This window comes from Poromitra crassiceps (genome assembly GCF_964638095.1).
Source record: "Poromitra crassiceps genome assembly, chromosome: 5".
In the NCBI taxonomy this organism is placed as follows: Eukaryota; Metazoa; Chordata; class Actinopteri; order Beryciformes; family Melamphaidae; genus Poromitra; species Poromitra crassiceps.
Window position 1 is genome coordinate 65,767,298 of NC_139642.1, and position 21,110 is coordinate 65,788,407.

Sequence of the window (21,110 nt, forward strand, 5' to 3'; positions counted from 1 at the left end):
ATCGAATCGGCACCCAAGAATCGTGATAGTATCGAATCGGGAGATAAGTGAATCGCCACAGCCCTACTAGCTATCCTACTGTAGTTAGGCTACTGGCAGTGAGAAAACACTGACTGTCGACGTGCTTTTGTAACTAACGTTAAAAATGCCGACCGGGTACAGCCATCGGCTCCTCGCAGCAGTAACATTATGAACATGTACGGTAACTGAAGTTGGCCGCAGTGTAGCTTAATTCTGAATGTTGCCAAACTTCATTCATACTGACGTTTTATTTTGAAAATGGCCGCCAACTAGCGCTGAACCGGAAGAACAAATACGTTGCGTCGAACGCGTTAGAGAGAAAAAGTGGGCGTGGTGAATAAGGTGAATAACCAGGAGACACAAACTGAAAGGACCTCCTCCCTTCATCTCTCATATTGTGTCCTGTGCTTCTCATCTCTCTTGTTCCCTGTCAGCCTAAATGTGGAGAAGCCTTTTATCTGGAGACAAATTGAGCTCATTTTCAGGGAGTCGTCGAGCCACGACAATATCAAAAGCTGTGGCTATAATTGGTTGTCTCCCTCTCCCGTATATCTCTCTCTCCTCTCTCTCCCTCTCCCCTATATCTCTCTCTCCTCTCTCTCCCTCTCCCCCATATCTCTCTCTCCCCTCTCTCTCTCTCTCGCTCTCCTCCACTCAAGCTTTCCACCAGGCCTTCTTGTTAGGACTGAGAGACTGTCACATGCCTGGCTGGCTCTCATTTCATGTGTGTTCGGCTCATGGAGAGAGAGGCACTGCTTGGGACACCATCTTGGATCCCTGTGGCATCTCCTGACATTGTGTGCCCTTTACTCGGAGCTGATTTCATAGACTGCGGGGATAAAGCCATCAGCTTCTGACACTACCAGTACCGCTTTGCGTTAAGCTTTTCTTTAATTTTCTCTGACATAACGGTACAAGGGAAACAAAACAAGACACAGAGTCTAATAAAAGCATGGTTACTGGACTCGGCTTGGTCGGTGCCCAATTTATAAGCTCAGCAGGGAAGGAGTTCTGACATCACTGATGATGTCACTGATGTCACAATATCTATGCATAAGTGAATGCAGTGAATCATCAGTTCAACTTGTGACACTTTTTTCCTGTTGGCTATCTTACAGCATTGAGCATTCTGTCCTAAGCTAATTATTCTTTGTTTGATCAATTTATCCCCTACTTTCCGGAGGACATAAGGACGGACATACGGACAGACCCTCATATAGACGTCTCTGCCCCTAGTGGCCACGCCGTAAAAATTGCATTTTAACACCCAACAACCTCTACCACCAGATTGGGTGGGAAATCTCCTGGATTGCTTTATGTCCAAAAAATATATTGCTACCAACCAACTGCTTTGACAACGGTCTGATTTGCTAATGGTAAGTAATTATGGTAATTATGTAATTAGTCATGGTAAAGTTAGTATTGGCAATAGAGGCAAAGTGACCGCCTACTTCCTGCTTCACCACTGTACCAGAGATTTTCATCCACCATTTATTTTCCCATAGACATTTCATAAAATGCTTATAAAAATAGTTTACTTCGTCAAGTCAAACGGTTCAGCTATATTTGGAATCGGGAGAGACCATAGATAGAACATTTCACACGGACCAAAACTTAAAAAAAAAACTACATCGAAAGAATATTTTCTTTAAATCCAGAATTATTTTACGTTTTGGTCCGATTGAAATGTTATGTGGTCTCTCCTGTTTCTAAATACAGCTGAAGCGTTTGGTTTGAACAAGTAAAAGATTCTTATACGCATTTTACGAAATGTCTATTTGAAAATAAATGACAGATGAAAATCTCTGGTACAGTGCTGAAGCAGGAAGTAGGCGGTCACTTTGCCTCTCTATAATAAACAATACATAATTTGACGATGGTATATTTAGATTTGGTATGAAACTGTATGTGTGTATTATACCTGCTGGGGGACAGGGTGCAGTATGTGTGTGTACCTGCTGGGGGACAGGGTGCAGTATGTGTGTGTACCTGCTGGGGGACAGGGTGCAGTATGTGTGTATTATACCTGCTGGGGGACAGGGTGCAGTATGTGTGTATTATACCTGCTGGGGGACAGGGTGCAGTATGTGTGTGTACCTGCTGGGGGACAGGGTGCAGTATGTGTGTGTACCTGCTGGGGGACAGGGTGCAGTCGATGGCGGGCCGTTTGGTCTTGGGGATGTAGTAGAGGGGGTAGCGATCTCCGTGACGAATCATCACCTGGACAGACAGCAGCTTATAGTCGACGGGACTGTGACCTGGCAGAGGAAGAGGACATCAGCATCATCATCATCATCTACAGTATATTTCTAATATCATCATTATAGCCTTCGATATTGTCAAGGCCTATGAGGATTGATTTTCTCAATATGACAGAAGTAAAGAAATATTATTATTTAGGTCTGAATCATCCTAAATATCACCTAAAAATAACTTTTATAGATCTAGTTTTTAATGTCATGTCATTTTTTTTAACTACCGTAATTGTCCTTGAACACACATTTTTAGCTGCGACCAGCAACTATGTCACTCTGTCGCTCACTCCTTTACTGAGAATTATACAAATACATTTTTATCCGAAAGGTATTAAAACATTTATATACAGTAATTTAACAGAATAAGAACACATCCCACATCAATGACCTTATGAACTTGGGTTAATGTAGTGGATCAATATTAAAATAATATGTCTGGTATCGCCCAAAATATAACATGTACAGTGTGTAACAGTATACCTCGGTCAGACTGGTTCTAAAAATAATTCAACCCCTCTCAACTGCTCAGTTCAAAAAGCATTCTACAGTAACGAGGCTAATAATTGGCTAATCCTTTTTTTCCAATAGATTATTGAAATATTGTGATATTAGCGCACCATGACTGATAATGATTTTTTGAGCAACGACCCAACACTGCTTGTTACTGTCAATAACAACAACATGATGCTACTGACGTGGAGAGAGGAGAGTGCTCAACATCAACTGAGGCCACGAGTTTGACCCTGAAGGTCCAGAGGGTTTCTGCATTTTACAACAGAAAATGCCTAGTATTAACCCATTGATAGCTGATGCAGCATTTGCGTGTATATCCCTCATTTGTGTGTGTATCCCTTTAAGACCGCGAACCGCATCACGCGGTTCGCGGTCTTAAAGGGATACACACACAAATGCTGCATCAGGTATCAATGGGTTAAAGAAGTCAAAAAAGCCTTCCAGCCATCATCACCACACAGACATCCAACAAGACATCTCTTCGTGTGCAAAAAGCAGGCTCCCTCTACATGCAAATTGTCTCCTTTCTCATCAAAATGCAGACTTTGCATGTGCGTACGTGTGAATATAGGTCTAATGGCTTTGCCGGAGCGCGGCTAAGGCTTCAAACTGACAGCTGTTTCTACAGCCTCTGCATGAATCCATGAGCTACATGCTTGATGAAGAGCACACTTGGCTCAAAGTGATGACAAGACACAATCTTTTAAACAGCTTCTGTTTTCAATCACGCAGTAAGTCGTGCACTGCCAACACATGTGCATCTTATTCTTTTCCATAACAAGTTTGTGTCACAAATAACGTTAGGCCTGCAACATTAACCTGACAATACAATAGCAATGTTACGTTGATTTTTCAACCGATAAAGGCCAATAAATGAAATGTCAGGCCAGCGGTAGACTATAGAGGCCATTTACACCTGGCGTTAACATGTGTTTTCTGCCATCAGATTGCAATCTGATGGCAGAAATGGGTGTCCTCTCAATCCGCATACAGTTGCTGTATCCAGATTGAGAGGACACATTGCATTTACACTTGTGTTCAATGTGTACACAATGCATCCCTGACCACCTCCGGAGGTGGTTTGGCCGATCAGATTGCAATCCTTCTTCAATGCGTTTTGGGGGTGTTTACACCTGTACTTTCAAGTGATAAAACACAATCTGATTGCAATCTGATCACAGAAAACGCATGTTAGCGCCAGGTGTAAATGGCCTCAGTGCGCCCTTGTGAGATTTAACGTTACATTTCTCTGTATTTCAACAGTTTTACTGTTTCTGTGCTCACCTTTGGTGGTAGTCCACGAGCTTCGTTCATGTTGTTGTGCTGTCCTCGTAACATTAGCGTTAGGTGTGTTAGGAGGTTTGAGGTCATGATTTTCACAGTGGAAAAAATCTTAGGAATCGACAAAATTAAGGATGTAACAAGTTGTTTTATCTTGGGGTAACGGTAATATTATTACCAGTGTTGGGCAAGTTACTTTCAAAATGTAATATACTACATATTACTAGTTACTTCCATTTGAAAGTAATAAGTTACTTTACAAAATTACTTTCTGTGTAGAGTAACTCGTTACTTATTACACTACTTTTGCATTACTTTTACCAAAACAACAGCAGCAGCGGAATGACATGGCCATCCCGAAAAATAATTTAAACCGCCTTGAACTTCAGTGTAAACAAATCAAAAGTCTAAATGTTATTCTTTTCCTTTTGTTATTGTCATCTATAGTGGTTATTTGCATAAAAACACAGTTTGATTAGGAAATGATTGTATCTTTTTAAAATATGTACTTTGATTAAAAGAAAAAGGACCTACAATTTGTAACTTGAGTTACTTGACAAAGTAACTGGTATAATATTACTGAAATCCTATAAGTAATAAGTTATATTACTGAGTTACTGCTAAAAGTAATATATTACATGTAATATGTTACTTTTGTAATGAGTTACCGCCAACATTGATTATTAATGCAAATGTATTAGTAATTCATTACACTACTCGTTACTGGGGAAAGTAGTATTATTACAGTAACGCGTTACTAGTAAAGCGTTACTGCCCAATATGCTAATTTGTTACTGAATTTCAAATATAGCCAGAATGCATTGAATGGTTAGCGATTAATAAATGGCAAATCTGTCATCCAGATGAACAGAGCTAAGTCAAATAAATTAAATTGTTGCCAGGCGGTGGAGGATATCAGCATGGTTGCCTTTGGCTGCCTTCATTTCTCTATGGAAGAAAACCAAGGCTTTGTACTGTAGAATGAAGGCACTGCAGTATTATGGTCGGATGATGCAATCAAGTCGAAATGACTTGCACACGCTTGCGCTGGCGCTGTTCTATGGCGACCCGGTTTTGCTCTCCGACTCTGAGAGCGAACCAAGCACAATTTCGCTCGTGATACTTGTACCATGAAGTGACAATAAAGGACTGTAACTGTAACTGAGTTCTCCAGTGGAACTGCTAAGAGCCTAATGTATTCATAACAAAAGAGTCATATGTGATTCACCGAGTATGAATCGTTGCTGAAAAAGCAAGCATAGTCTGTGAATCTTCCTGGGATAAATAAAGGTTTAAAAAGCGTGTGATTGTACTGATGGCAAGTGTCACCAAAGTGGAGAAATGTTGCGTTTAACCGAGGGGTCTCAAACTCACGGCCCACGGGCCGCATGCGGCCCGCCGGCGCCCCCTGTGTGGCCCGCGATGGAATTGCAAAAAAACAATGCACCTGAACGCAACATGCAAGATACCTGCTGAATAAGTTTCCAAATGTTCATGTCATTCTGGCCTATACTCCACTTCTGTATGTTATATCGTCTGTCCAGAAAAAAAAGTCACTTAAGCAACATCAGCCTTTCAGCCAACACAGTGGCAGAGCAGATTACTGAGCTCAGCTGTCAAGTGACATTTATGATCAGTTCTAATTCTAGCTCGAGTTCCAAGGGACAGTTGAAAATTAACACTGCCTAATTTAGTAATGTGCATTGTCCCTAAAAAAAGAAAACAATGTCCCTCAAATAAACAAATAAATTGTTAATGTAAAAAATTGATTGTCCATCAAATAAATGAATAAATTGTTAATGTTGAGAATTTGAACGGTTGCATTTTTCTCTCTTTTTTTTTTAAATACATGAAGTGGCCCCCTTGTGACAAGACTGGACACTCAGCGGCCCCCAGGTAATTTGAGTTTGAGACCCCTGGTTTAACCCATTGATACCTGATGCAGCATTTGCGTGTATATCCCTCATTTGTGTGTGTATCCCTTTAAGACTTCTTAAAGACGGTCTTAAAGGGATACACACACAAATGCTGCATCAGGTATCAATGGGTTAAGAGAACCTGGATTGAATACAGATTGTCTACAGCCCCACAGAGCATATTCATGGTGCCAAAATGTAACCACGCAAAGAGGATGACACAAACAGCAAATGTGTGAATTCCAAGGTGTGAAGCTCCATCGTTTCTAGGGATCAGACAATATATCAAAATCCAATATATCACAATGTAAACATTTGAATGTAAATAAGTATTGTGGGGGAGAAAAATTAATGGTGATATTAGCTTTTTATTTATTTATTAAAGTCTGCAATTCTTATTAAAGTCTACAAAATCTTCACGAGCTCGCTTGGACTCGGTCAGATCCTGAAAATCAGTTGGGGTGGACAAATCGTATATATTATTAGGCTACAGTCATGTAGTGTATCTCCAGGTTTCCACGCTTACAGTGTTAGTGTGTGTGTGTGTGTGTGTGTGTGTGTGTGTGTGCGCGCGCGTGTGTGTGTAGAGGTCTCACCCTCCCAGGCCTGCTCGGTGCGGTTGGGGGTGTTGCAGTAGCCGTAGGCCTCAGATACGGGGTTGGGGTCCGGCGTGTGGAGCACCGGGAACACCCTCTTCCTGCTCTTGCCCTGGCCCGCCCCGGTGCCTCCATCTAGGGCCTGTAGGAGGCGCTCCTCTGCTATGGGAGTGGTGGGGATCAGGTTCACTGTTGGATGGAGAGAGAGAGAATGTAGAGAGGGGGAGAGAGAGACAGAGAGGGACAGAGAAAAAAGAAAGGGAGAAAGAAAAAGACTTCATTCTAAATCCATTGGTTAATTAATTATGTAGATTAGATTCTAAGTGCCCAACAAGGCCAGATTTGCATGTATTAATTAAGGAATGGTACAAACTAGGGATGCACGGCACAATATGTTTTTTTCCCCCCAGCAGATACATTAACCGCTAATTACCTGCTTCTCATGGCCGATACCGATAAGATATTCTGATCATTTGAAATCTTTGGATTTTAAAATTAAGTTCATAACCTGTAGTTTATGCCCACTAGAGCAGTGTTTCCCAACCGGGGGTACGGGGAACGATTGAGGATTAATACAATTTATTTTCAGATGAGAGGAGAGAGAGAGAGAGAAACTCCGCCCCCGGAAGGTGTTAACTGTGACACCTCTACTCTGTGAAAAACAGAAGAAGTCATTCACGCTGCTGCAGGTCAAACAATAGCTCTCACTATGAGCTCTCACTATGAGCTCTCACTATGAGCTCTCACTATGCGTAAGTGGCTCAAATGCCCGGCTGATCTGGATTTCGGTTCAGGCGAGCCAAGCGAAAAAAGGAAAAGGGAGGCCAGGTCTAAACCGCGGCTGTTCAATGAAAAATACATTTTGTATGGATTTACCTGTACCTCAGCGGATCCACCGCAGCCACAGTGTTTTTTCTGTGGCGAAGTCCTGGCAAATAATTAAATGAAGCCAGCTCATCTGCAACGCCACCAGAGCACCAAACACGCAGCATGTCTTGGTAAGACAAATGACTTTTTCACTCGAAAACTCTCAGAGTTCAAGTCGAGTCGGGCTACGATGAAGAAAGCTGTGTTTCAAGCAAAGCACTGGAGGTGTCGTATGCTGTGTCACTGCTTGTGGCTAAATCAAAAAAGCCTCATTCAATCGTTGAGGATCTGATTCTCCCTGCAGCCCTGATGTTAGCTGAAACTATGATCGACAAGAAAGCAGCAGACGCTCTCAAAACGGTTCCATTGTCAAACAACACGCTCTCCCGTCGGATCGATGATGTCAATTAATATTGTTGGACAAGTTGTGAATAAAATGAAGCAAGCAGGTCAATTCGCCTTGCTGCTATGGCAGGCTCTGCTGCCTCACGGATCCACGTTCAGATGGCGGCCGCTCGTCGGGGGAGTCTGGATGGGGCTCGCGTTCGTCTGCGTTTCTGGGGTTTCGGTTGTGAGCTGGGATGAAGCTGCGTCCTATTATAGGCTTTCTGCTGCGCGTTTCAAAGTGCGCTGCACCCAGTCTATTTTCGGAGCGTTCAGCCTTGTGGCTCCCAGCGCGACACTGTATAAGCCAAACCATTCTCATGGTTTGGCTTTGGTTTTATTTTCTGGCGGCTAATCGTGTGGAGAAGCTATGCAGCAGAGACAGAGACATTTGTGGGAGCGGATTGACTGCTGTTCGCAGCTAAAGTTGGCTCCAGGCAGCCAGAGCAATCTGTGCCGCTCTGGCTCATGCATCGGTTTCTCTTTGATCACGGGGATTTTTCTGCTTTTTTTACTCAACTTTCTCTAATCTGGAGAGCACTGTCGCCACCTAATGGGTCGGTAAAATAGGTTTTACACATTCAACATGCCCCAAAATTTTACAGGAGATGGATCTGGCTTTGATCCACGTCCCACCGTCAAAAAACACAATTGACGACAATCGTCGTCATTGGCACTCTACGTCACTAAAGCAATTGACGACGATTGTCGTCATTGGCACTCAATGAGTTAAAGATGACAATCTGGAGTGGAAATCCGTGAGGTTGAAAGGGAATATCCTGAACTGGGAAATGTGCACTGAACTTTTGCCTTTTGGATCTAATATGTGTGATATTTGTGTGTGCTATTTTGGTGTGATGTGCACTGATTTGAACTTTTGCTTTTTGGATCTACTTATCTTATGTGTGATATTTTGCCTGGTAACAGCTGCCCCCAGAACTGTCAAAGCTTATGAAAGACAAACTAGCTTAGGTGTCTTTTTAAAGGTGCCAAGTGACTGAATAAAAATAGTTGAAACTGTTACTGTGTGAGTCTGAATATATCTATCTCTATATAGGCTATATATAATATTTTGTTCATTCTCAATAAGTGTATAGCTATTTGTATTAAAGGGGAGTCATTCAAAATTATTTTAATGTAATATTGTTTTAATTTAATAATCAGTTGTGTTGGATAGTAAAAGTTGAATGAGAATAATGGAACTAATTTGGGAGAATCATCAACACGCTGTCAGGGGGTACACTTGGCATGGCAAAACAGCTCAAGGGGTACACGGCACAAAAAAGGTTGGGAACCACTGATCTAGAGGGTAAGAAAGGCTAAGATGTAGTGAGCGAAGATTGATTGATTGATTTTATTTTGGATAAAGAATGACAACATGAAAAAGTGTAAACACTTATTTCCATCATGGTGCCTGACTTCATATTCCATAGCTCTGACCTAACTGACATCATCACTATGTTAACATAAAACTAAGAACATTTCTGATATGTTGATTTTTTTCCATTAAGTACATCAAAAACGTCATCAACATTTGAATACTTTGACTTTTATAGAGCTTTTAGCCTTAGAATTTAAATGAAATGCTTAAATTGACATAATCTGTCAAATCAGACATGTCAAAGAGGTATTAAATGAAGGGCTTTTATTGAAACCAAAGTGTATGGCTGCTGGTCTACACATAAAACACAATGACATAAGGCATATATATACCTGTAGTAGACTGTCTGGCACCTACAGTACAGCATTTTAAGCTTAAAGGTATCCAAAGGAGTTTTCCTTGTAAACATACTTGTTTTGTATAGATATTATACTGATTCTAGTATACATTACTTTGCATTGCACTTTTCTACTGCTCTTTTGCACTTCTGATTAGATGCTACAACTGCATTTTGTTGTCTTAGTACTTAGTACTACAATAAAGTTGAATCTAATCTAATCTAATATTAAATATTAGCCAGTATGTATCTCCTATAATAACGCCAATATTCATAATAGGGGTGGGAATCACCAGATGCCCATGATACGATACTAAAACGATACTTGAGTCACGATACGATAGTATTGCGATATCGCAGATATTGATATATTGAATATTGCGATATATTGAATATTGCGATATATTGAATATTGCGATATTTCGATATATTGCGATTTCTTACTTTTTCAACTGCAAATGATGTCACCAAAGGAATACTTTGTCAACATCTGGTTTATATACCGGTACTGTAAGAACAATTTTTCAGTCTGTACATCTGACTTCAACCATTTTATTGCAGCAACATTGTCAAGTAGACAGACCAACTCCCTGCCCAGGGCCATCCAAAACATCCCCACTTTAGCCAGCTTTAAGAGAGCTGTAAAAAAGCAGCTACAGGCATAGGTTGCAGCATGCACCAAGTAGATTTAATGTTTTTAATTCAAAATGTCTCATGTATTTTAAAAACTCAGAATTCAGAATGCTGAAATCTGAATTCTCGTGTGTGTTTTATACAGTATGTGCTCTCTCTCTCTCTCTCGCCTTCTCTCACTATTCTTTCTCTTCTCTACTAGGGACCACATTGGAAATAAGCTCCAGGACTTCAAAGCCCTGGGACTTTCATGTGTTTTTTTTATCCCTGTATGCCAATTCTTTGCATTTTACCTCTACATGAAATGTTTATGTGCTTGTACTAAATAAAATTAAATCAAATAAAATCAACAACTTTCATAAAGTCATGTCATAGTTGCATGCACCTGACAAACTGAACTGTTTGTTACAGTCTACTTACAGTCCACCTTAACTGGATGTGTGTGTGGACTACTGTACTTAGGTAGTTTTTGAACAATGCAACTTCACTTACACAAAACATCTTGTGCAACCCATTCAGTAACTGGGGAATTTATAAATGACTGTTATGACAAAACTGTTACTGTTAAAACAAAATGAAAATATGCTACTGTTTGTTTACTGCTGGCCTTGGAACGAAAGTTTATAGCAGCCCGGTGGCCTGGCATGGCCTGCAAAAAAAAAAAAAAAATTGCAATATCGATACTTGGCGTCCAAATATCGATACAATATCGTCAGGCAAAATATCGCGATACTATGGTGTATCGATTTTTTCCCCCACCCCTAATTCTTAATAGGCAATAAGTATATTATCTGACAAAAATGTATCGGCAGCACTGATATATATCGTGCATCCCTAAAATAGAGAAAAGACCACTGAACGAAAGGATTTCTAAAATTGTAAAAGCAGAGAGCGAGGAGGGAGTCAAATCCTTCCACTGACTCTGCATCGCCCCCTAAATCTGGAGCCCATCTCCATGTCAACAGCTCTGTACCCCAAAAAAACCCTCAGCACTACCAGAGTGCTGCCATGGAGACCGGTGACCTGTGACCCTTGGGAGAAATACTCCCAACAGGAGAAGAAGAGGTGTGGGAACCATGTTAAGCCCGTTCAGAAAGACACATTCGGGGGGAAACGAGGAGAGGTTGAACCCCCTGTGCCATCACACTCTCTCACACACACACACACACACACACACACACACACACACACACACACACACACACACACACACACACACACACACACACACCTTGAAAGCAGTCAGCCAACTATGGAAATACTGCATGTCGCTGCAAGGAGAGAAAGCAAGCAAGGTTCCTGCCTGCCTCATCATAAAACACAGACAGCAAATGGTTTCATTAATAGAATAACCCTCAGACTTAAATCACCTACTCCCTACTTTTACACACACACACACACACACACGCACACGCACACACACACACACACACGCACACACGCACACGTCTTTTTCTGGCGTCCGCACGCCCTCACACACGACTTTTCCATTTCCTGCCCCATCCAGCTGAGCTCATAAAGTGCACAGCGCTGCAGCACAAAGCAAGTAAAGTAGCTGCGACTAGGACTGGGGCGGCCAGCAGGGGGCGCTGAACAAATCTTCCTCAGCAGCATATAATGGTCTGAAATAGATCTGCAAACTCAGATGATGTCATATTATCACCCGAGTTGATCGCCCCCATAATGAAACTGACAAGACATTTTGTGCAAATATCCATCAGCTCGTCTTTGCTCTGCAAATGTGCCTCCGGGATCATTGTTTGTTCATTCATTCAACCATGATGAACGCTGCATCTGGTGACGGTACTCTGGTACTCTGGCATTTTCAAAATGACACTGGTTAGCCTAAGGGAGAGCACTACAATGATCAAAATTTGAATTGTGGATTTTATGAAGTTCGGGGCACATATCCAGCCATCCTCGCTCTACAATTGATCTCGAGTCCAGGACCATAAACGATTGGCCCGAGGGGAGACATTGCATCATCATTTTTACAAGCAACCAAACGCAACAAAATACCATAAAAGAAAAGACCCAACAAAATAGACTTCCATTGTTTCATGATAGACTTGATGTTCTTTTTCACATCTCGTTATGGATTGATGGATTTCATTTTAAGACACAAAGAGAGACAACGTAACGTTCAAGGACCTCAAAAGTAACAGACAGTTTGGGAAAGAGTGTTGTAAGCCTGCTGCCAGCCTGACTATTAACTGTTAACATCAGGTCCTGAAGAGGATCCAGACAGCCACTTCTCCTGCCTCCTCCCATCAACTCCTACACGTCCTCACTGCACTTCATCTGAACAGCTGACACGCTAGAAGAAGCTTTGAAGTACAAGCTGTAGAGACTCTAAACACACATTATCTGTCTTTTTCCTGCTGTGTCCTGTCTGTCTGTCTGTCTGTCTGTCTGTAGTTGTTATTGTTTTGGGCTTACGATGCAGAGTCCCACCAAGCCTTCAAAGCGTAGGACGGAGTCAGCAAGATATATTTCAATAACCATAGAAAGATCTCCATGATTTCTGGTTGTCAAGTAGCACTTCCTGTTAAAAATAGATTTTTAAACTCACCGGCGATGATGAGGACGAGGAGAAGGCGCGCAGCGGCAACGACGGAGACCATTCTGATGATGTCTGCTGGCTCGCTAGAGGCCCAGCCACACACTGGAGCCCATTCACACACACAGCCACAACCTGCCTGTCTCCCTCTACCCTCCATGACCAGCCCCCCCCCCCCCCCCCCCCCCACCCCCTCCCATGCCCCCCACCCCCTCCCATGCCCCCCGCCCCTCACTCACACGCACGCCTGCGCAGACGAGGCCGGCTTTCGGAGGCCAGCTCAGTCACGGTTGCCTGACACAATGGAGCTTTTGTAACAAGGTTGCCTAACATCCAGCCAGAGCATGCATAGGAATAATGTACACATAGAACGCACTACGACACAGACACACACACACACACACACACACACACACACTCTCTCTCTCTCTCTCTCACACACACACACACACACACAGAGCGTGTATTGAGGCACACCAGCAGGATTTCAAACGTCTTCCTAAAGGCACCAGGCAGCCGCCTACATTACAGCTAGCTGCCCCCACACTGAATCACACAGCACGCTACAGACTGACATAACACATGAGTTTGATACTGACAAACTGTCACAGTCCTCTTCAAAAGTGTAGGAAATGCCTGAGGGTAAGTACTGCATAAAGTTGCTAAGCGTAGCAACGCCGTTTGGGTGAGTGTGTTCTTCATGGTGCTCCTCTGGAAACCAGCTTGCAGGAGGTGCTGAGTGTGTGTGTGTGTGTGTGTGTGTGTGTGTGTGTGTATGTGTGTGTGTGTGTGTAATGGAAATTTAATTCAATGAATTGAACGAAAAGAAAAAGATCTAAATCTTGGGGGCAATTTTTGCTCCTCGCTCACGGTTTCGCCCCTTGCCCCTCTGGCTATTATGTCCTACACTGCTGTTAAACCTCGATAGTGTTAACACAAACGTTCACACGTGTGCAGAGACTGCAGACGTGCACACACACCCATATAAACGCAGAGCTAAGTATAGTGAACCCTCAAACAGCTTGTCAACAGTCAGACACGTAATAGCACATTTGCACCTCCTTGTCTGTTGACTGTATCATTATGATCAGCTTGACTACAGTACAGTAGCTTACCTGAAGGAAGAAGCCCAGGCTGCTCAGCTCAGCCCCACAAAGCAGACGTGTCTGTCAGCCGTGACACCAGAGTCATCAGGGGGTGAGCAGAGGACTTGCAGAATGTGGTTTGGCTTGAAATGAAGAAGGTGGGACTGGGGTTAGCTGGCCAGCCTTCCCTCCCTCCCTTCCGTGAGAGGAGTCTGGCACCGCAGGTCTCCATTGTGGGATTGCGATGGGCGGCGCTTGGCGGCAGTGCCCTTGGAAAATAGTTTCCAACAATCCAACTTGCCGTTTTCAGCGTGTAGCAACGAGCTAGCGTGCAGGTTTCTGCCGTTAGCTTGCTAGCTAGTTAGCGTTGTTGTTTTCACTGATGTGGCAGGGCACTGTTTACAGCGACACAGAGGGAGGAGGGAGCGGAAGCCGCTCTGATTGACATGGTCGGAGCCAATGACAGAGCTTGTAATAAAGCGGGGAGCGGACATCCGGCAGCCACTGAAACAGTCGCTCCAATGGGAGAGCAGCTGTAGAGCAGGGGAGGGCTACTGTCCTCTAGAGAGAGAGTGGCGTCAGCGGAGGACCAAAATGCGAGACTCATTAGCCAATGAACAGCCAGGAATGGGTCTCGCGCTACTTTTGCATGTTAAAATAAAGCTGATAATGTCCAATTTGATTCAAGGGGGAAAAAACCCTTTCAGAGTACAACACAAACTGCCTATTTTGCTGCAACTCGACAGTGCTGCTTAATCCAGGACCTTACTTCCTGGAACTCTTGAGAGTAAAAAACTGGTTCATTGGAGTGAATGGAGATGCCGGGACTCTTCTATCTACATGGCTCTGGGGAGGGCTTATCCCAGTAGCCTGTTTCCGTGCAGCCAGACTCGGTTCCCACTAACCGGATTCCAAAGTGTTCTATGCTGCCTATCAGGGTGGGAATTTCATCATTTCAGGGTCAAGGTCATCTGGCCTTCGGCGTCGCAAATCTTTTAGGGCACAAGGCCACATGCCAGGGCTCAAAGGCCATTTTTCTGAAATGTGTGTTAAAATGAGCCAATGACACATCCTTAGCTTGCATAGAGCAGCTACATTAAACTGAGACCAGTGATGCTTTTAAAGCAGCTGACAGTAGCAGGCTGGTAGCAGCAGGGCACTGCCAAGGTGGCCTTAGTGATCTCAGGGCATCACGGCCATGTAGTTCCCACCCTGCTGCCTGTAGTGTCTACTGTGGTACAGAAGCCTCTGCCAACCGTGCACAAATATTAACACAGGCTGGATCAATAATAATAGGGGTGGTTGGGAATCACCAGATACCCCACGAGACGATATTATCACGATACTTGAATCACGATATGATGGTATATTGCGATATTATGATATGCTAGTATTGCGATATTGAGTGTTGTGATATTTAAGCTATATCACACGAGAGGGAGTGATGTTGTCTAAGGGCGTTTTCACACATATTTGGGTCGAGCCAGGCGCTGCCGCAGCAGTGAAAAGTATACAATGTTTAAATTTTCAACTAGAGCGGCTTCGTTTCACATGTGATTTTTATCACCGCGCCCAGGCCGTCGTTCTACAGAGTGGAGCGTCATGTATCCATGCCAACCAGACGGAAGTAGACGCGTATAACGTAATTCCACCCGGAAAGGAAGCCCGGATGTAAACAGAACTGAACGAAGTTTATTTCTATAGGGACAGATACATAGAGCATTCACAGTCTTTGTTATATATCCTGACATTTATAGCCTAAGCTAGTTTGCAATATTTGTCCCTAGATGGAGAATGGAGAATGAACAGCAACGCTGTTTGCTCTTGGTAGCCTACTGCTTTTTGCATTTTACATCGTTTGTCTCTTTCAATATCGGGAAAGTGTTGAATTTGAAAACGAGGCACGGCTGCATCTGGAAAACAATGTTTTCATGTACTGGAGGCGGCGGATGTGAATCTCCAGACAAAGCAGGACAAGGCGCAGATTGATTCTGTTGAACCGTGAAGCCCTCACCATACGCAGATATTATCGGCGAACAGCCAGGTAAGTTGTAAACATTAACGTTTGTAACGCTAGGCTTGCTATGCCCTTGGTGGTAATTTGGCCAATAACTGTTTATGCAATGTTTGTGAACGCCGAATTGACGTTAACATTAGAAATACAGCATTAGGACGAGCTGAAGTCGGCGCGCGTTCACACATCACTCGCGCCGTATTTAGGGTAGGGTTAGGGCGACGCAAGCCGCTCCGAAACCACCCTCTCCAGCTGGACCGAGAGCGAGTCAGTTACGTCGACTACGAGTTTGAGTGGCATGTTCACACTGACCCAGTCGCGCCGTGTTCGGCCCCAAAACTCAGTTAAGTCGACCTAAAACGTTCCAGTGTGAAAACGCCCTAATATTGTATGGGGGGGGGGGGTAGGGCCGCGGCCGTGTGCCGAAGATGATAACAGTGTTTCCCCTACCATGTACCATATAGGGATGCACCGATCCACTTTTTTCACTTCCGATCCGATTCCGATACCTGAATTTGGATATCTGCCAATACCGATATTATGCCGATACCAATTTTTTTCTTGAATATACAGTATAGGCAAAGATTTGGCCAATTAAAAAAAAAAATTTTGAATACACCTTGCAAAAAGCAGACAAAATTAAGAAAATATACAAGGCAAAGAAGGATACTATTATCCATGGGCAAATTACGGCAAAAAAAATTAGAAAAATCCCGATTCCGATCCGATCAATGTTTTTTTTTTTTGTGAATTAGTGCCAATATCGGCACCCGATACCGATATTGGATCGGATCGGCCCCATCCCTAGTACCATATACAACATTTTGTCAACCATGTTGAACATTTTGTTGACTTGTAGAGAAGGAAAGCCTACACTATGTCATTCCACACAGTCAGATTCCCTGCTCACCGTGGAGCTACCATCTCTGCTGCTGCTGCACGGAGTGCACTCTGACTCTACTCCACCAAACATCTCACACTAGTTCCCACTTGACTCTGTCCCCTTGTTGCTGCACTTCTCTCTGGAGCCCCGACGACCTCCATCACCACTTTCCTCCGGGAGTCAATCAGCATGATGATCACGCCCAGGCCGCTGTCTTCTCTTCTCAGCCATCATGCTACTTTCAATGTGAGGCTGCCAGGAGCCAGAGGAGCCATTTACTGCCCCATCCATCATCACGCTCCAGTGTGTCTCTCATGCCAACGGTCCACAACTAAGCAGCCATACATGAACGGGCTTGACTTTGGACTCAAAGGAGTGGGAGGGGGGAGGAGCGGTGCTACGAGAGGATACCAAGCAACAGACTGACAGAAATAAAGAGAGAGAACAGAGGACAGAAAGCAAGGGAGATGATTTTAGAGAAGAGACAGGGGAGCAATAGAGACAGTCCACATGTCCCCGAACGCCCATACAGGCGCTAGGAACGCCCACAATAGACGCTGAGTTAGCTGGCTCAGACTTGCTGGGGGCGTGGTCAGGGTGGGGTAAATTCCCCCGTTCAATCCATTCAGCAAAGTTAGAATTTAGCTGATAGCCCAGCCCAGGCAGACACGATCGGGGATTTAACCACCGCAGTAAATGCACATCTGAGCAGACGTCTTGTGTTCTGCTCTAGAACCACCAAACCTGTAGTTTAGAGCCGCAGCACCGTCTTTTGGTGAGTCAGCCCATGAGATATATCGGCGGTTTTACCCCACTCGCGCGCCAGCCGTTTAACATTTTGTGGGCGTTCCCAGACATGCGGACTGTCTCTATAGAGACACTGCATGAAATAGGCCACGCCCATCATGGGGGATAGCTCTCCGTCCACTCCCATAAACCAGCGTCATTTTCCTTGAAATAAACATAGCTAAAAGCTAGGGGTGTCACGATACACTCAGTTCACGATACGATACGATACACGATATTGGGTTCATGATAACGATACGATACGATATTTTAACAATATTTTTTTTCATCCTCCGTGTCTGTAACGTCCCTCGTCTGTTCAAACAAAGCAATGAAAAGGAGAGCGAGCATGCAATCAGATGCAGATCAGTGCCCCCATGTTCAGCTTCTTTTTCTCGCGATATGAGATTTCATCTCAACGATACATATTGTCACGTTTAGATATCGCCATATATTGTGGGACGATATATTGTGACATCCCTACTAAAAGCTGTTGTGTGGTGGGGCTGCGCAGACAACAAATGTAAAAAATCGCCAGTTAAAGTTTTTGTGTACTCCCCGAGGAAAACAATTGAGAATTGGCGAGAAGAGAAATGTGGATGTAGCTGTCAATGAAGTAAGTCGGAGTGTTCATCTTCCGTATATATGATCTTTGTGTGCAACATGCACGCGACATAGGAGAACGCCAGGATTGGTGGGGGGTTCTGTTTCCCCCCGTTTTGGGCGTGGTTTCTGCATGATGACGCGCTCCGCAGTGTCTCTATAGCAGCAAAGTGAACAACAACAGAAGCTGACCATCTATGAAACATGAGGCAAACTCCCATACGCTCTCCTCTCCTCCTCATGGCTCTATCGTGCGCTCTCCTCTCCTCCTCATGGCTCTATCATACGCTCTCCTCTCCTCCTCATGGCTCTATCATACGCTCTCCTCTCCTCCCTGTGGCTCTATCATACGCTCTCCTCTCCTCCTCATGGCTCTATCATACGCTCTCCTCTCCTCCTCATGGCTCTATCATACGCTCTCCTCTCCTCCTCATGGCTCTATCATACGCTCTCCTCTCCTCCTCATGGCTCTATCATACGCTCTCCTCTCCTCCTCATGGCTCTATCATACGCTCTCCTCTCCTCCTCATGGCTCTATCATACGCTCTCCTCTCCTCCTCATGGCTCTATCATACGCTCTCCTCTCCTCCTCATGGCTGTATCATACGCTCTCCTCTCCTCCTCATGGCTCTATCATACGCTCTCCTCTCCTCCTCATGGCTCTATCATACGCTCTCCTCTCCTCCTCATGGCTCTATCATACGCTCTCCTCTCCTCCTCATGGCTCTATCATACGCTCTCCTCCTCATGGCTCTATCATACGCTCTCCTCTCCTCCTCATGGCTCTATCATACGCTCTCCTCTCCTCCTCATGGCTCTATCATACGCTCTCCTCTCCTCCTCATGGCTCTATCATACGCTCTCCTCTCCTCCTCATGGCTCTATCATACGCTCTCCTCCTCATGGCTCTATCATACGCTCTCCTCTCCTCCTCATGGCTCTATCATACGCTCTCCTCTCCTCCTCATGGCTCTATCATACGCTCTCCTCTCCTCCTCATGGCTCTATCATACGCTCTCCTCTCCTCCTCATGGCTCTATCATACACTCTCCTCTCCTCCTCATGGCTCTATCATACGCTCTCCTCTCCTCCTCATGGCTCTATCATACGCTCTCCTCTCCTCCTCATGGCTCTATCATACGCTCTCCTCTCCTCCTCATGGCTCTATCATACGCTCTCCTCTCCTCCTCATGGCTCTATCATACACTCTCCTCTCCTCCTCATGGCTCTATCATACACTCTCCTCTCCTCCTCATGGCTCTATCATACGCTCTCCTCTCCTCCTCATGGCTCTATCATACGCTCTCCTCTCCTCCTCATGGCTCTATCATACACTCTCCTCTCCTCCTCATGGCTCTATCATATACTCTCCTCTCCTCCTCATGGCTCTATCATACACTCTCCTCTCCTCCTCATGGCTCTATCATACACTCTCCTCTCCTCCTCATGGCTCTATCATACACTCTCCTCTCCTCCTCATGGCTCTATCATACGCTCTCCTCTCCTCCTCATGGCTCTATCATACGCTCTCCTCTCCTCCTCATGGCTCTATCATACACTCTCCTCTCCTCCTCATGGCTCTATCATACACTCTCCTCTCCTCCTCATGGCTCTATCATACGCTCTCCTCTCCTCCTCATGGCTCTATCATACACTCTCCTCTCCTCCTCATGGCTCTATCATACGCTCTCCTCTCCTCCTCATGGCTCTATCATACGCTCTCCTCTCCTCCTCATGGCTCTATCATACGCTCTCCTCTCCTCCTCATGGCTGTATCATACGCTCTCCTCTCCTCCTCATGGCTCTATCATACGCTCTCCTCTCCTCCTCATGGCTCTATCATACGCTCTCCTCTCCTCCTCATGGCTCTATCATACGCTCTCATCTCCTCCTCATGGCTCTATCATACGCTCTCCTCTCCTCCTCATGGCTCTATCATACGCTCTCCTCTCCTCCTCATGGCTCTATCATACGCTCTCCTCTCCTCCTCATGGCTCTATCATACGCTCTCCTCTCCTCCTCATGGCTCTATCATACGCTCTCCTCTCCTCCTCATGGCTCTATCATACGCTCTCCTCTCCTCCCTGTGGCTCTATCATACGCTCTCCTCTCCTCCTCATGGCTCTATCATACGCTCTCCTCTCCTCCCTGTGGCTGTATCATACGCTCTCCTCTCCTCCTCATGGCTCTATCATACGCTCTCCTCTCCTCCTCATGGCTCTATCATACGCTCTCCTCTCCTCCTCATGGCTCTATCATACGCTCTCCTCTCCTCCTCATGGCTCTATCATATGCTCTCCTCTCCTCCTCATGGCTCTATCATACGCTCTCCTCTCCTCCTCATGGCTCTATCATACGCTCTCCTCCTCATGGCTCTATCATACGCTCTCCTCTCCTCCCTGTGGCTGTATCATACGCTCTCCTCTCCTCTCTGTGGCTCTATCATACACTCTCCTCTCCTCTCTGTGGCTCTATCATACACTCTCCTCTCCTCCCTGTGGCTGTATCATACGCTCTCCTCTCCTCCTCATGGCTCTATCATACGCTCTCCTCTCCTCCTCATGGCTATCATACGCTCTCCTCTCTTCTCCGTGGCTCTATCATACGCTCTCCTCTCCTCCTCATGGCTCTATCATACGCTCTCCTCTCCTCCTCATGGCTCTATCATACGCTCTCCTCTCCTCCTCATGGCTCTATCATACGCTCTCCTCTCCTCCTCATGGCTCTATCATACGCTCTCCTCTCTTCTCCGTGGCTCTATCATACGCTCTCCTCTCCTCCTCATGGCTCTATCATACGCTCTCCTCTCTTCTCCGTGGCTCTATCATACGCTCTCCTCTCCTCCCTGTGGCTGTATCATACGCTCTCCTCTCCTCCTCATGGCTCTATCATACGCTCTCCTCTCCTCCTCATGGCTCTATCATACGCTCTCCTCTCCTCCTCATGGCTCTATCATACGTTCTCCTCTCCTCCTCATGGCTCTATCATACGCTCT

At 44.9% G+C, this 21,110-nt stretch overlaps 1 protein-coding gene across 1 annotated transcript in view; it reads right to left on the minus strand.

The window, feature by feature from the left end:
* pxylp1 (2-phosphoxylose phosphatase 1) overlaps nucleotides 1-21,110 on the minus strand; it is a gene marked incomplete at its 5' end in the record, with an annotated part of 54,534 nt that overhangs the window by 19,082 nt on the left and 14,342 nt on the right. The window contains 2 exon segments of the mRNA XM_083637355.1: nucleotides 2,153-2,279; nucleotides 6,583-6,771. Coding sequence (XP_083493481.1) covers nucleotides 2,153-2,279; nucleotides 6,583-6,771 — 316 coding nt within the window.